Raw genomic sequence first — 16,278 nt, 5'->3', positions numbered from 1 at the left:
GAGACAAGTTTTTATCTGCTGTAAGTAAAACAGGATCTTCTGTCTTCACTGCCTAAAACTCTGGTTGAGTCTCAAAAATAAAGCATGTTGTTAAGAACTACATGTGTACTGTCATGAGAATATTTGCTCTGAACTTCCCATTGTCTGAGCAATGTCAGTAGGGCAAATTTCAAGTGTACTGCTTATATTTTAACAGATGGCATTTAACAGGTGACACTTACACTGAGTATTTGATGCCTTTCATGGGGTATTATCATCTGTTGTGGGTGCTCTGTGATATTTCTAATAATTAGATATATTAGCTTTGATTAGAAAAAAAAGCCTAACTAAAATTTTAAATATATCCTCATACTATTATTCTTCAGACTACCAATATAAAAGACCACTTCACAGACCACCATTATGTTACAGAGTGAGAAGGGAAGATTGGAGTTATTATAAGAACCGTTTAAAAAATGTTCTTATCAGATTAAAATAAATCAAAAAAGAAATAAGGATTGAAACATTGCTTTGGTTCCTACAGTACATTATGAGAAGTTATTTGATAATTGAATAAATTAGTTTGTGAATTGACAAATCTGCTTCCCTCTTGTATACAAAATAGAGTGGGTTACAGTTAGGTCAGTGAACAAATGCGGAAAAGGCAACATGTGGAAATAGTTAACTGATGCTAAGCAATTTGATTACACCACACAGCATTAAAACATGAATTAGAGTTCTCAACCTTTGGTGTTTAATTGTGTTGCTTGACTCACTGATCTGGACAATTTCTAGACTTAAAAACAGAAGACAATTCTGTGGATTCTCTTTAAAAGCAATTATCATCATCATCATCTCATTATGACAATTAGGATTTTATGACAAGTTTTGTTCTTATTTAAATTTTCATTTATGAAACTACAAGAAGAAACATATTTCTCAAAATAAAATGTCACATTATGAATTATATAACTCAAGATGATCTTTGATGAATCCTAAAATTCTAACTTTATTACTTAAGTCATTGTCCTCAAGGACATAATTTTTTAGTCGATGGCTGAATTTAAACATCTGTTTCTCCTTCTGATGGTCAATATTATGGTACCATATCAAAAATCAATTACAAGTTATTAACTATTTTGCTTTAATGCAGATCAAATGTTAAGTGTATTTAGTCCTTAATGCTTTTACCATAGGGAAAAAGTTGGAAACTGCTCAGAACCCATGCTGGGTCCATTCAGATGTTGCAAAAAAAGGCATGCTATTCTTATCCAGCCCTTAATTTTTCTACTTAAATTGATTTCTGTTGTACTGTGCACGTTTCCTATGACTGCATTGTCTCTAATTCTCTATTTTCTACTTCACATTGTCTAAGTGTGACAAAACAAAAAGACAAACAAAAAAAAAGTGTATGAAGAAGATACCCATGGAGATTTTTTTTTCAGGCCTATTTTCTCATCTGCAAAATAAGGTAATTGGAACAAGTGAACTCAATTCTTGACATTTAATGATCTGCAAATGTCAAGCTATGGATGGAGGGATCAAAGAGAGTAATATGTTCTTGCAATGTTTTATAAAAATCTAAGTTTGAAATATCACCTAAAATAATATACATGACTTAGACCTGGGTAAAGAAAAGTATTATTTGCTGGCAGAATCCACTATTATAAATCAGATCTCAGCATAGTTTTTCCAAACTACTTCCAATCCTGTTACTTTCCACAAGCTTTTCTAATATTTACTTCTGTGAAAACTAAATCTCAACATCAATCTGAATGCACTCAGAGACTCCTGAACTCTTCAATAGGCTCCATTAAAAAAACCAAAGAACTCAGAACCCCCAAGAAAATGGGCACTTGTGACTGCAGTGCTGATCTTGTCATTGCTGTGGTTGATAGCATTGAATCGTGACATAATCAGTCTAGGGACTGGGGGAAAGAGAAAGATTTATCTGAATTAGGAAGTGAAAATCATAGAATATGCATGATAAAGTCATAACTAAGTAATTTTTTCTCATAGTTGATTAGGTGTATTTTTTCCAGATACCACCCTATTGCTGACACCTTGTAATAGTAACATATATTTGTTATAGTTCATGAAACATATTCTTTTATTAATGCTGTTAACCATAGCCATTTTCCACAATGGGGCTTACTGTGTTATACAGTTCAATGTTTTATCAGCTTTCCTTCTAGTAACATATTCATCCACATTCGTGCATATAATTCAGCACTGCATAAGCAAGTAATTTTGAGGTAGAAAATATGAAGGCACTTTCCATTACATAATTTGTATTTTGGTATAATAGTGCCATGCAGGGGTAGCACATGGGTTTGCATGATGAGAAATCGGCATGATCCACCAGCTAGAATGATATTATGCTTTTGGGACTATCTCAAGAATACTACCTAAATTCTAGTACTGTATATTTCTCTTGATGTATAACAAGTCTTTATTTCTTCTGTATCTGTGGTAGTTAGGTTCAGGTGTCAACTTGGCCAGCTGAAGGTGCCTAGTTCTGTTGGTATGGACATGAGCCAATGGCATGTGAACCTCATCTATTGCTGATTACATCCACAGTCAGCTAGGAGGCGTGCCTGCTGCAATGAATGATGCTTGATTTAACCGGCCGGAAACTTTAACAAGAGAGCTCAATATATAGCACAGCCCAAGCAGCTCAGCATACCTCATTTCAGCACTCGCATCTCAGCCCAGGCCTTTGGAGATACAGAAAGAAAGCACCCCAGGAAAGGTGGTGGAACCCAGAGGCCTGGAAATAAGGCCAGCAGAGATTGCCCTGTGCCTTCCCGTGCAAGAAAAAACCTCAGTTGAAAGTTAGCTGCCTTTCCTCTGAAGAACTATAATTTTTTAACCAAATAACCCCCTTTTATTAAAAGCCAATCCATCTCTGGTGTGTTGCATTCTGGCAGCTAGCAAACTAGAACACTATTATATTAAGGATTCAAACTAACTACATGCACTTTCAGTTTCTCTGGAGGGACTAACAGGTGACTGACGAAGACGTCCCCTCTGGGTCAAGAAACTATTTGGAAGAGGAAAAGAGTTTAGGCAGAGTAGAAGCAAAGATCCCCAGGAGATAAACCACTCACGAGGTCCAGGGTTAGGTTTTCCCAAAAGCAAGTTTTCACAGCACAAAGTTTATAACAAAATTGTAATGCCAAATTTTATACCTTCATCATATTTTTTTTCTATTTCTTGGTCTTCATTCTCTTTCTGCTATACCTCTCCCCTTTTATCTTCTTGATTTGCCCTCCCTCTTTTCCTTTTGCTGCCACCTTTCATTTTTCTCCTCTTTGGGGGAAAGATGAGGGAATCATTCGGTACTCTCTGAAGGGCAGTAAATAAATAAAACAGGAGGCCAAGCAATAACAGCCGCAAACTGCATAAACCCCAGTTACGAGAGGACTCTGTGCCCTGAGCAAGGTGTTCCATAGAACTCTGTACATCTGTAAAAAGACCTATGTCACATTAGCAGCTGGTGGAAGAAGAAATATTTTGTTTTGTCATTTGGGACAAGTTTAAATCTTGGCAAGCATGTTATTAAGTCATTAGATAATTATTTTTTCAACGGTTTTATAAAGTCATTAGATAATGATTTTTTTCACGGGTTTCTAAGAAACAGTGTTTCAACACCATCTATCTTATACTTTCTCTTCAAAAGTTTTCCCCAAATAAGAACTTTATTTACAAATGATGATTTAACCACCAGGAGCTATCAGTTCTAAAATCTGAATATAGTTAGAAAATTAGAAAAGATTATTAATGGCCTATATGCAGTAATAGCTTACTTTAATAAAAAGATTGCAAGAATTAGCTACAACCTGAAGGATTTTGCTTTTAAGCTTTTGAACATGACTTGTAGCAGTACTTGACACTTTTGTAAAGATTTCACACAGTAAATGGCACTTCTCCCATTAATGATCATTTAAAGGAATTAAAAAGTCAACTTAAAACAAGCTGCCCCTTTTCTGTTGTATTGGTCCGTTTGCCCACTCTATCCCCCATTACTGTAATTTGTCTCTTAATTGAACTTTTCACAATTTTCAGAATCTTTCACATACATGACACTTTTTCTTACCCACAATATCCCCGTGGTGGTGGTGGTGGTGAAGGAGCCGTACATGGATTATCTGCTTCATTATACGGAAGAGAAGATGGGTTTTTGATGGTGTTTGCTAGCCCCAAAGGCCTGTCCCCTTTTAACTCTCACTATCAGGGTCCTCACCTTTTGTCACATCCCCTACTTACAGGGTTTTGAGATTGTTATCCTCTTCTTTAAGGGCACAGTGGTTTAGATCAAATTATACAGCTGTCAATGGCACTTGCCAGAATCTACATCTCCTAAACATGTTACTCTCCTGTGGAATCTCCACATATCCCCGAGAGTCCTCTAAAACCTTTCATCAGTGTCAACGGTAATGCCATCACTAATCAAGAGCAGTTCCTACAGCCTGCTGTGGACGGAGGGACATGGTTCCCGTTTGGTATATCTAGCTGCTATTGTGTGAGATCCCTTCTCCCCACCCCACCTTCCCACCTCTTGTTTTAGAGAACAAATGCTTAACAGACTGTTGCTCTCATTTAAAGAAAATGGGAAAACTGAGGCGTGAGGCACACAGAGGCTTCCCCGTTCTGCTTACTTGGTCGCTAGGATCATCTTTTTTCTTGCTGTCTGTTCTTTCTGTTCCATATGTTGTCTGGCAAGATGTTCTCCTACTGCTTTGGCTGGAAACTCTGTTTCACAAGTGTAGCCAAAATCCCGAGCCAAGTGTAGAGCCTCCCCTGTTGGCAGATAATACAAGTCAGTTTCTCAGGAATGTCCAACCTCAGTAAAAGCAATAGCTGACATTTTCCTCTAGTTCATTCCTGATGGGTAATTTTTCCTAGTCTACTAAACAATCCAAGGGAAAAGATAGTTTTTTGGAAGAGGAGAAACTGAAGAACAGAGAAATTATTTATGTGGTAAGGGCATCCGGAGGTAAAAAAGAAACAGAACCCGGGAGTTTTGACACCCTGGTCATTAGATCACAGAAACTTCCACGGTTCTACACATTAACACCGTAAAGAGAAAAGTTCTGTGGCCGTGTTGTTTTGTTGCTGTTCAATCTGCAATCTATTCTCAGTATATCTGAACTATTCTGATGTGGTTTCCATGAGTATTATCCTATACTTTATTTTTTTCATATTTTTTATTTGTGAAACATAACCACATACAAACCCAAACATTCTTAACATATGATCATTCCGTTCTTGTTATATAATCAATAACTCACAATATCATCACATAGTTGTATATTCATCATCATGATCATTTCTTAGAACATTTACATCAATTCAGAAAAAGAAATAAAAAGAAAACAGAAAAAACTCCATGCATACCATACTCCTTATTCCTTACCCCATATCTGGGTAAGGGTTCAAATAAATTGGAGCACAAAATAAGTGAATTGTATCAATGTCATAACATTGTATAGCTGAAGACAGTATATTACATAATTCTAGAGTAGCATTATCAGACCTTCTGGAAGGTTTCAGTACATTAGAGAACTATGTACAATACTTCTTGATTATAATAAAATCACAGATAACCTTTGTTCTTTCACAGATATCAGTGATCTTAAACCCGAGCATTTTTTTTTTTTAATGAGGTAAATGTGATTTATCAGCATAGTAAGACTTGGCAATGGAAAACATTCTGGAAGAAAAAAGGTTAGTATTTTTAAAGCTTAATCAAGTCAAATATTGCCTGACTCTTTAAACTTGAAAAATCAAGCTTTCAGTGCATTTATACTGAGTACCTATTTTGTTCAAGGTTCAGTGATGGTTTGGGGTAATGGAGGCGAAAAAGGGGCACCAAAGATTGTCTCTGTCCCTCAGAAGATAAGAGTCATGCCAAGAACAGATGGTGTTAAAAAAAAAATCTTGGTAGCTCTTTACACTATATCTATGGTGTAGAAGTATCAAATGAGTGTTAGAGACAAAATGTCTTACAGAAGTTCAAAGGAGAGGGCGGTAATCGAGGAGAGATGATCTAATAGCCACAGTTAAACAAACTTTACCATGAAGAAATAAAGAAGAGGTGGCCTTGTTGACCAAATCCTGTGAAGCTTATTTGATGATGGCTCCAAGTAACAGTCTAAGAAGCAATGGATTTGATCCTGCTTTATATTCACAGAATAACAGAATATTCAATAAGTTACTACCAGGAATAAATTAAAATGGTTAATATCGATATCACCTGTTTAGCTAAGGTGTAATGGAGAGGCTGGAGGGAACTGCCTGAAAATGTAGAGCTGTGTTCCAGTAGCCATGTTTCTTGAAGATGATTGTATAATGATACAGCTTTCACAATGTGACTGTGTGATTGGGAAAACCTTGTGTCTGATGCTCCTTTTATCTACCTTATCAAAAGACGAGTAAAACATACAGTATAAAAATAAATAATAGGGAAACAAATGTTAAAATAAATCTAGCAGATTGAAATGCTAGTGATCAATGAAAGGGGGGGTAAGGGGTATGGTATGCATAGATTTTTTTCTGTTTTCTTTTTTTGAATTGATGTAAATGTTCTAAGAAATGATCATGATGATGAATATACAACTATGTGATGATACTGTGAGTTACTGATTATATAACAAGAACGGAATGATCATATGGTAAGAATGTTTGGGTTTGTATGTGGTTATGTTTCACAAATAAAAAATATGAAAAAAATAAAGTATAAAAGAGGAGGAAAAAGTTAATAGATATATACAATAAGTATATGAAATAGGTTAGTTACCACCAATGAGAGTATCCTCTGTTAAAGACAGTAATTTTTTTTTCTCAAGAGAAGAAATATTGCTCTTTTAGATTGGGATAAGTAATACTCATATTTATAAAAAAATGACATCTTTGTAATATTTTGACAAGGGAACTGAGAAAATACAATTCTGAGAGTAATTTCCCTTTAAATTATCTGTGAATACTTTGCCTTTCTTATCACCATTTTTTAAAAATGTGAATCAATTCCTAAGTTTTTTCCCAAATATTTTATCATGAAGAAAATTCAAACATATAGCAAAGTTAAAAGAATTTTACAGTGAACACTCATATTCTCACCCTTAATATTTTATTAAACTTGCTTTATCATATACCCATCTATCTTTTTATATCTCTCTCCAAAGATATTATTTTGATGCATTTCAGAGTAAATTACAAACCTCAGTACACATCCTCCTAAAATCTTAAGCATGCATGTCATTTACTAGGGTTGAATATTTGTTTATAGTTCTTTTTTCCTTCCGAAAGGTTTTTAGCTTAAAAGATTTTTCCTGACACCTATTAAGAAGAAAGAACAAAAGCAGCAGGGCTTTATTGATGGTTAGTTGTATGATTTATACCTAATGACTAATAGAAACTGGTGTTGTTTGACAGAAAGCACATTTGAACAGTGGAAAGTCTACTGTGACAAATATGTAGCTAGTAGTTAATATCTTGATTTGAAGTTTCAATGTATACAAACATTAACCAAGCAGCAAAATTAGAAGCTTGCATCTAGGTTTCCTACAGATATTACATTGTCATTTATTTCTTCATTCATTCAATCTATCTGTAATCATTTATTTCAATCCCACAATGAGAGAGATCTTATTCTAAGCCTCTGCGGAGAGTCTGGTTTAATATTAAACACGTTGCAATGAAGCACGTTAGTGACAATAATGTTTTGTGAACTATCTGATTATGTTTTTCTCCCCTTCCTGCCCTTGTTTCAAATGAGCAGTGGCAGGTCTTTAGTTGAGATTTTAATAGTCATGTAGTGGAAAACATTGTCTCCTCTCCCCCTATTTTAAATAGAAAGATGATATAACCAAATAGAACCTCTCTATATTGGCTAGTCTGAGTAATGCTCATTCCTGGAGTGTCACAGTTTTGGGTAAAGGTGTAATGCACCAGCAATATTTTAAAAGTACTTATTACCAACAATTTATCACCATAAACAATTAGGGAAGAAAACAGGCATATTTAAGATATCACAAAGGATTTTTAAAAGGAACTTTATAAAACCATATAGGTTGGCCACTGTCACTAGAAAATGCAGAAGCTGTATTATTTAAGAAATTTCTTGTTTGGAAGTATAAAGTTTTAAGCTTGACCCATCAAACAGTGGCTAAGGCACTTCACCTGGAGCTAAACTATCTTCAACTAATGTAGATTTTGGGACTTACATTTATCTTGCAACTAACATAGTATCACCATCTGCAGTGTCATCTTTGTATAGCAAGTCAAATTATACATACTGGTTTATCTGTGTATTGCATCATTTATGCAGAAATAGATATTTAAATAACGTTTTAAAAGAGACTACTATATATAGTAGTTTGCACAATAGTGGGAGAAGTGAAACAGTGCAAACATGAAGATGGCAGTGCACCTTTTGAATTTTGGGCTAAAACCTGATTCTTGAAGATCTGGCCTGTTTTATGCAAAGCTCTCACCATGTGGTAGTTTTAAAAACAGTTTGAAAGGAACAGCTGCTATTTACATTTACACTGACAACCAGATCCTTCTTTCCTTTAGTTCTGTTTACTGCTTTCTCCTCTTGCAATGTAACATTGTTATAGGATATATAGCGATGCTACATCAAAAAAAGTGGCAAGTGTAGAAACTCTGATATGTAGTTAAGATGTATATATCATGCCATAAAAGCTTTGTGAGGACTCAAGAATGAATGAATGAATCCATGAACTAAAATATACATGATTTTCAGAGATGATGACAAATCTATAGCTAAATCCTTTACAGCAGATGTCTTAGAGTCAACAGGTTTAAGAAAAGTAGAAATTTTAGGTTCAGGAAAGCAGATGAATAAGGCTGTAGGGAATTTGGCTGATTTGAGATAATGCAGAACTCTGAGCTTCCCTGTTTCTATGATAGGAAAAAAATGGACTTACAATGAGCAGGAGCAGCAGCCCATGGTGGAAAGAGGGCTCCAGGAAGAGCCAAGAATACTTTCCTTCCTATTACCATAAATATAGCTGCTGTTGCCTTATTTCTGTGAGTTGAAATAGGATGCCCTAGTTTTTTGTTTGTTTGTTTTCAGAGTGGGTTTAAACTACCCCTTTATTTCAGTGTATTGTGTCACTTGGCAAACTACCTCTTTTTCTTTTCACAACTGAAGCAACCAACTAAACTGGACAAGTACCTCCATTTTATTTCATAGCATTTTAAGAATTACATCTTTTAGACGTAGGATGAATGGGTCTTTGGGGAATGGTCTCAAAACTGGAAGAAATGTATTCCCCCAAGCGCAAGGCTTTAGGCTCTACATGCCAGCTAAGAATACTCCCCCTTCCCCCAAAATGGAACCCATTGTGGAATATTCAGTTTTTCAAAAGTAATAGCAGTAGCAAAAGTTGCTGACTCAATTGCTTAACTCTCTCAAGAAACAGACAGTTACAAAATACGGAAAGGATGTAAAAAGAGCATTCACTCCTTGCTTACAGAGGGCTAATTTTTTATGCTCCAAAGTAAAAAGTGAAAGACTAGGGCAGAGTATTAGGAAAAATGTAAATGGTAATCACTGTTGTATCCCAGAAGTGGGAAATTAATGGAAAAGTGTTTTCTGAGGAAAAGCTCATTGCACTCAGATTATTTTACAAGGTGCAGAGTTAAATGTACTTTTAAATATAAATAAAAGCACCTGATTTTCAAACTTTTAGACAGGCATTAAGGCTTTTTCTCTCCCATTAAAATTATTGCATTTAAGGGGAAAATGGACATTAGATGACTAAAAATCAACATCTACAACGAATTTGTATTAAAAGTTCTTATATATTATTTTTATTCACTGAATAAGTCTCACAATCTATCATTATAGCAATATTTCCATTAAGAATGCTTGGGCCTAGCTTAGTGTTAAAACACCCATTGTTATAAAATAAAGGCAACAAATTCATATGTGTTGAAGGCCAGCTGCATATCTATGATTTCAATTTGTGGTGTGGGAAAATATCACATTCAAATCTATCTATGGGATTACTCTAAGAAATACCTATTAGAAACCAAATTTGAGAATATTTTCCAATCTGGGTAAGATACTATATGAAATACATTGTCTCATTACATAAAGCTATAGTAAACTCCAGAGCTTAAAAATAAAGTTAATGTCTCTGTTACAGGATCCCCAAATGATTCTTTAAGAAATGCACTTGACAACACTAGATAGCATATGTCCATGATATAGATAGGTGCCTTGTAATGTGGTGGTTACCCGAGTGCAATAATGATTTTGTTCAAATATCAATGCTTGATTTTTCAAAGCAGTAATTTTGTTCCCCATTTCAGATCCTGCATTTAACATGGAACCTTATTAATAAGAGGTACTCGGTAAATATGTGTTAAATGAGAAAGCTTTCAAACACTTTATTGGTTAACCATGACACTTTTGGGGGGGTGGTGGTGTGTGGTCTGGGAATTGAACCCAGGTCTTCCACATGGAAGGTGAGCATTCTACCACGGAACCACCTGTGCATGCCCAAACATCAGTACCACTATTCTTATGACACCCTTCCTTCAAAGAATATAGAGGAAAAACTAGAACAAAATAGAATTGTTGGAAAGAATGAAACATATAGGGAGCCAATTAAAATAAACTACTGTCTCAGTAGAGCCATTTACTATGCTTGAAATCAGTTTCTTTGCCATTGCTACACATTAGAATAATCTGAGAATTTCATTTTTTAAATGAGCATTGTCCGGACTCCAACCTACATCAATTAAAATTGAATCTCCTTACCCTGGACATCTACATTTTTTGAAAGCTCCTGACACAATTATTTCAAGCCAGCATTGAGAACTGCTCTTCTTTGAGGGTACAGGGATTGACTAGGAATCTTTCCCAAATACAAGGATTCTGTGACTTACACAAAGAGAGGAGGCCACTATAGAATTAATATTAAACTGTAGGAGCCTGGTCTAGCTTGGTTCTTGCATGACGAATTCTCCCTCATTAGACTGACACAGAGTGAACTCTAGAAACAATAAAGTAAATGTGGTGGTAGAAGTAGAGATGGCCCTGTTGGGGAAACAGATATCAGTCTATCGGAAAATTCTATCTGAATGGGGATTTTAGATTCAGATGAAGATAGCTTTTCAAATCATTAGGGAAAAATGGATTATCAAAAACAGATGTTGGGACACTTGGGTGTCCAGATACTTAAAGTCTAACAAAGCAAATTCCAGGCGGCTTAAAGATTTAAATGTAAAAAACAGTGGAAAACCTATGAAGCTTGATAAATGTAAAAATAGAGAAAGCAGAAACTCAGGGGTTGAAGATCACATAAGATGAGGCATAAACTTTAAAAGGGAGAATAATAGAAAAAAGAAAAATAGTCATTAGGAAAGGGATGCAGGGAAGTTCTTCTAAGAGAGTATGACTATTTGCAAAAGCATGTGATAAACGAGAAGAAATGGGTCAGGGTCAGGACAGAGTCAAACATGCTTGGATATATTAGCCTTTTTGTGCTGCAGTCACCATATGCAGGCACAGGAGTTTAAGGACAACCAAAGCACTTAGTCAGGCACAAAGCATATGTGCAGTATCCTAGTTCCCCTGCTGCTTCATACTAACATCTTTTATTATTAAAAATGAATGAAATAATAAATCCAATTCAGGGGAGTGGTATTAGGAAGTGAGCAGGTGATTTAAGAAGATATCCTCTAAGAGGGTAGCTATTCATTTGCAATATTCTGTGGTACAATCTCACTGCTTCACTGAGACCAATTATTGAAAATCCCGGTAAACACTGGTTCTTAAAAATATTATCTCGCAATTAGCTTACTAAAGCAGATTCTCCCAGATAAAAATAATTCTGTGCCTAGAATAAGAAAAAAATGATGCCTACTAACAAAAGACTATTTTTGCAAACAATACCCTGAAATGAATGACTAACATAGGTTCTGCTAGCATTTCATCCACTGAACCCAATTATATTGGCAGCTCTAAAATGTAAAATTGTGCCCGAAAAGACTTTTTCAGAATGTTTATGTGCAGAGGAACTCCACAGTCCCATAGTGATTGGGCCCTTTCCGGGTGATTGTCTGACCAAAGTCACATGAAATAGAGCTACTGTGGTAAAGGCTTAATGCATTACGCTTCCCATAACACATACATTTTTAGAAGGAGGCTGCAAACGTTTAACCCAATAAGTGACTGACTAATGTAGGAATGTGATGTTTGGAGAAGGCCAGTAGAAGAGTTATTTTGAGAGCATGTTCTTTCAGACCTAAAGTCATTCTATGAGGTACTCAAGAATAATCTTAAACTCCCTACATAAAAAAAAAAGCTTAGTCTGAGTTTTGTGTAAGGGCAGAGGAAATTATCAGCTATCCTAAACTTCTTAAGAAGAGTGACTAATGTTGAGCCTGCCTATGCAGATTTATTACTAAGGCTTTGAAAAATGATTCTGGTGTTTGAAGCCTCAAGCCAAATAATACTTTTTTTGCTACAGCAAAAAGCCATGGACTAATTGCATCAAGAAAACTTGTTCTTCTTATCTATGGGAAAGAGTTCATTGCTGTGCAGTTCTTTTTCATTGTCCCACTAGAAGTGCAATCATACAGGCTCAAGGTTAAAACACAGGCTAAAAAATACAAAGAGGTAGGTGTTCTTTGGGTGGTTCATTGTAAATTAAATGGTCCAAATAGCCCATCCTCCTTTTGGTGGTTTGTCTAGAGAGAAAAGTAGAGTTTGCATAAGGTAGTCTTATAACTAATATACCCAAACTTGGACCCTTTTGTAAGTGCAAGGAGACACTAATAATTATCCTGAGCAAGAGGAGTAGTCCATGATTTAATGTCACCCTAACTTTAAGGGATTAAGTGAGGGCAGAGGTGGGTTCATTGGGATTTGAAAACCTTATACTAGTAGACGCAAGAAAGTTCCTGAAACCTGTCCAGGATTCTTAGCAGTGGAAGAGGTCCAATCCAAAGTGAAAAACAGGCTCAAGGATTGATCACTTCTTTCTACTCTCCAGTTTTACCTTGACCAAATTCAGAATAGCACAGCAAAGCAATTGTTCCATGCCATAAATGCAAATATGAGTGGAAAATATACTGTGGTGTTGCAAACTAGAAGATCTGGGTTCTCACCCTTGCTGCACCCAGTTTTACATTCCTGTGCACAATAATTAACCTCACTGAGCCTTAATTTTCTCATTTGAGAATAATGATAACCAATATTCATTCATCACTGACATTTTGCTGGGTCCATGTTAAAGGCTTTACAAATATCCGGTTTAATCCTCACAACAACCTTTTAAAGAGGATACTATTGTTGATATTATCTTATGGATAAGGACACTGATGCTCAGAGTGGCTATGTACCTTCCCCTACTGCACATAGCTAGCAAGAGCTAGAAATGAATTCAATACAGGTTACATATTCCAGAAGCCACAGTCTTAACTGCAGTGCTCTAGTGCCTTAGACTACTCAATCTTCTGTTTTCCTCCAGGGCTAAAGTTCTGTGATTCTGAATAAATTTTGTTATTAAGCAAATTGTTATCTAGGTAGAAGGAAGCTAGAGGACAGGTTCTGATCTTTATTGAGGGTCCCTTTACCATAAGTTGTCGAATGTCTAATCTATGTAAATGTATTTAATCCTACCAAAGACACAGGCACATGTTGCAGCAAAGATGAGTGTTAGCAGTCAAAGACATTTTCTTTCTTTACATACTACAGTTATATCTGAGAAGACTCTGTACAGCTAGAGACTACATTTTCTAGCATCTGCCACTCCTACATCCGCAACAAGGTGGGGCCATGTGGCTAGTTCTTATGGAATGTGAACAGCAGAAACATGAGTCACTTCCTGACCGGATGGAAAGTTCCCTACTTTTCCCATACTGTCTTTCCTTATCTACGGATTGAATGAATAAGACTCTTAGGAACTAAGAGGAGGGCAGAGCTTTAGATAGAGCTGTAGATTCACTCTGCCTGAATGAGACCAAGGCAGGAAGGAAGTCCCCCAATAAAGAACACCCATATTGGATTGTGTGGGAATTAACTATTAAACTAGTTAGCATTACCCAAGCTCTTAAGTAACCAAACCAAGGTCAGGCAGTATTTGAGAAATGGCTTAGTACTTGGCTAAGGGATAATAGATTTAGTAAGTGGTGCAACCAGTTCACATGAAGTAAGAAGTGCAGTGTAAGGGCCTGGGTATTTACATGTTTTGAAGCTAAAGAAGGGAGCAAAAATGATAAAGCGTTTAAATTTAAAAAGGGTGAATGGAGATCATAGGCAATATTTGTAAAAAGTCCCCTTTCTTTTGCTAACTTATATTCTTCACCACCTTACATTCTTTTGTTTTAAAAATACATATATAGAATTCGACCTTCTATCTGAGAAACTGCAGCCCACGACATTTATGTTTAAGGTCTTAAATAAACCATGCTTTTGGAACCCTGGGAGTTGCCTGAGAATGTTACACGAGCTTTCACAAATACAGTCAAACTCTCCCAGGAAAACATCCCACTCAGGCTAACAGAACTTCCCTCTAGCAACACTCTGCAATGTCAGCCATCTCGGAAAACCAGGGGAGGAGGGAGTGACGAGCAGGAATGATGAGAGCATTGACCAGATCACTGACTCCTCATACGTGTCCTAACAATCACTAACTCTGCAAAGGTTGTTCTGGAATAAAATACAGGGAAAGTAGTAACAAAAGTAATCAACATGTAGCAAGGGTATTAGAACTGGATAATAATAATAATATTGGCCATGTTCTTTGGATTTTGTTATTAAGCAAATTGTTATTTAGGTAGAAGAAAGCTAGAGGACAGGTTCTGATCTTTACTGAGGGTCCCTTTACCATAAGAAATATGGTAATTCTATATATTCCATATATAGAATTATTAAGAGCCTGGGCTTATTCCAAAATCTCCTGAAGATCAGTGCATTGGGTTAAGGAATTCCAGCAAATGTATCTTCCAGGAGAAATCATAAGGATATGATTAACAAGGGAAAATAAAAAGAACTTCAGGCTTATCATAAAGTGGGGTATTATAAATAACCACTAGTTATATATTCAAAATCCACTAGATGAAGACATATGGATGAAAGAGGGATAAGATCTGGTATTATATATATATATATATATATATATATATATATATATATATATTTTTTTTTTTTTTTTTTTGCATGGGCAGGCACTGGGAACCGAACCCAGGTCTTGGACATGGCAGGCAAGAACTCTGCCTGCTGAGCCACCGTGACCTGCCCTGGTATTACATTTTGAGGACTCTGGATTCAAATATTCTTATATCACCCTAGGTCAAATATATCTATGTTATGTGGAAAGAGAAGCCCTCACTCTAAATATCTTCTTGACTAGAATGTTCACTTTTTAAGCAATTTTATCAAGTGAAAAGAGCAACTCAGTTTCCCAGTTTTTCACCCCATCAGTTACCAGATACGATATCTGTAACAGAGATGCCATCAATTATTGAAATATGTTATTAAATTGCATTAACGAAACTCTTTCTTATAAATTCTAAAAATAATCCTTTACAATAACAATTCGATTCCTAATACTCTCACCAGCAGTGGGGACAACCAAAGCAATAGTTTGAACCCCAATCTTGGGGTTTGTTCATATGAAACTTAACCCCACAAAGGATAGGTCAAGGCTACTTAAAATTAGGCCTAAGAGTCACCCCCAAGAGAACCTCTTTTGTTACTCAGATGTGGCCTCTCTCTCCAGCCAACACAACAAGCAAACTCACTGCCCTCCCTCTTCTATGTGGGACATGACTCCCAGGGGTGTGGACCTTCCTGGCAATGTGGGACAGAAATCCTAGAATGAGCTGGAACTCAGCATCAAGGGATTGAGGAAAACTTCTCAACCAAAAGGTGGAGGAGTGAAATGAGACAAAATAAAGTATCAATGGCTGAGAGATTCCAAACAGAGTCGAGAGGTTATCCTGGAGGTTATTCTTACGCATTAAATACATATCACCTTATTAGTCAAGATGTAATGCAGAGGCTGGAAGGAACTACCTGAAAATGTAGAGCTGTGTTCCAGTAGCCATGTTTCTTGAAGATGATTATATAATGATATAGCCTTCACAATGTGACTGTGTGATTGGGTAAACCTTGTGTCTGATGCTCTTTTTATCTACCTTATCAACAGATGAGTAAAACATACAGCATAAAAATAAATAATAGGGAAACAAATGTTAAAATAAATTTAGTAGATTGAAATGCTAGTGATCAATGAAAGGGATGGGTAAGGG

The 16,278-nt window shown here is 36.0% G+C and overlaps 1 protein-coding gene across 1 annotated transcript in view; it reads right to left on the bottom strand.

Annotated features, from left to right (window-relative positions):
• Positions 1-16,278, bottom strand: part of TFAP2D (transcription factor AP-2 delta) — a 51,858-nt gene that overhangs the window by 17,157 nt on the left and 18,423 nt on the right. The window contains exon 6 of the mRNA XM_077159230.1: positions 4,641-4,782. Coding sequence (XP_077015345.1) covers positions 4,641-4,782 — 142 coding nt within the window. The remainder of the gene's footprint in view (positions 1-4,640; positions 4,783-16,278) is intronic.

The sequence above is a fragment of the Tamandua tetradactyla genome, chromosome 5 (assembly GCF_023851605.1).
Source record: "Tamandua tetradactyla isolate mTamTet1 chromosome 5, mTamTet1.pri, whole genome shotgun sequence".
NCBI lineage: Eukaryota > Metazoa > Chordata > Mammalia > Pilosa > Myrmecophagidae > Tamandua > Tamandua tetradactyla.
The sequence above is the reverse complement of the archived record's forward strand: the minus strand, read 5'-3'. Positions and strand labels throughout refer to the sequence as shown.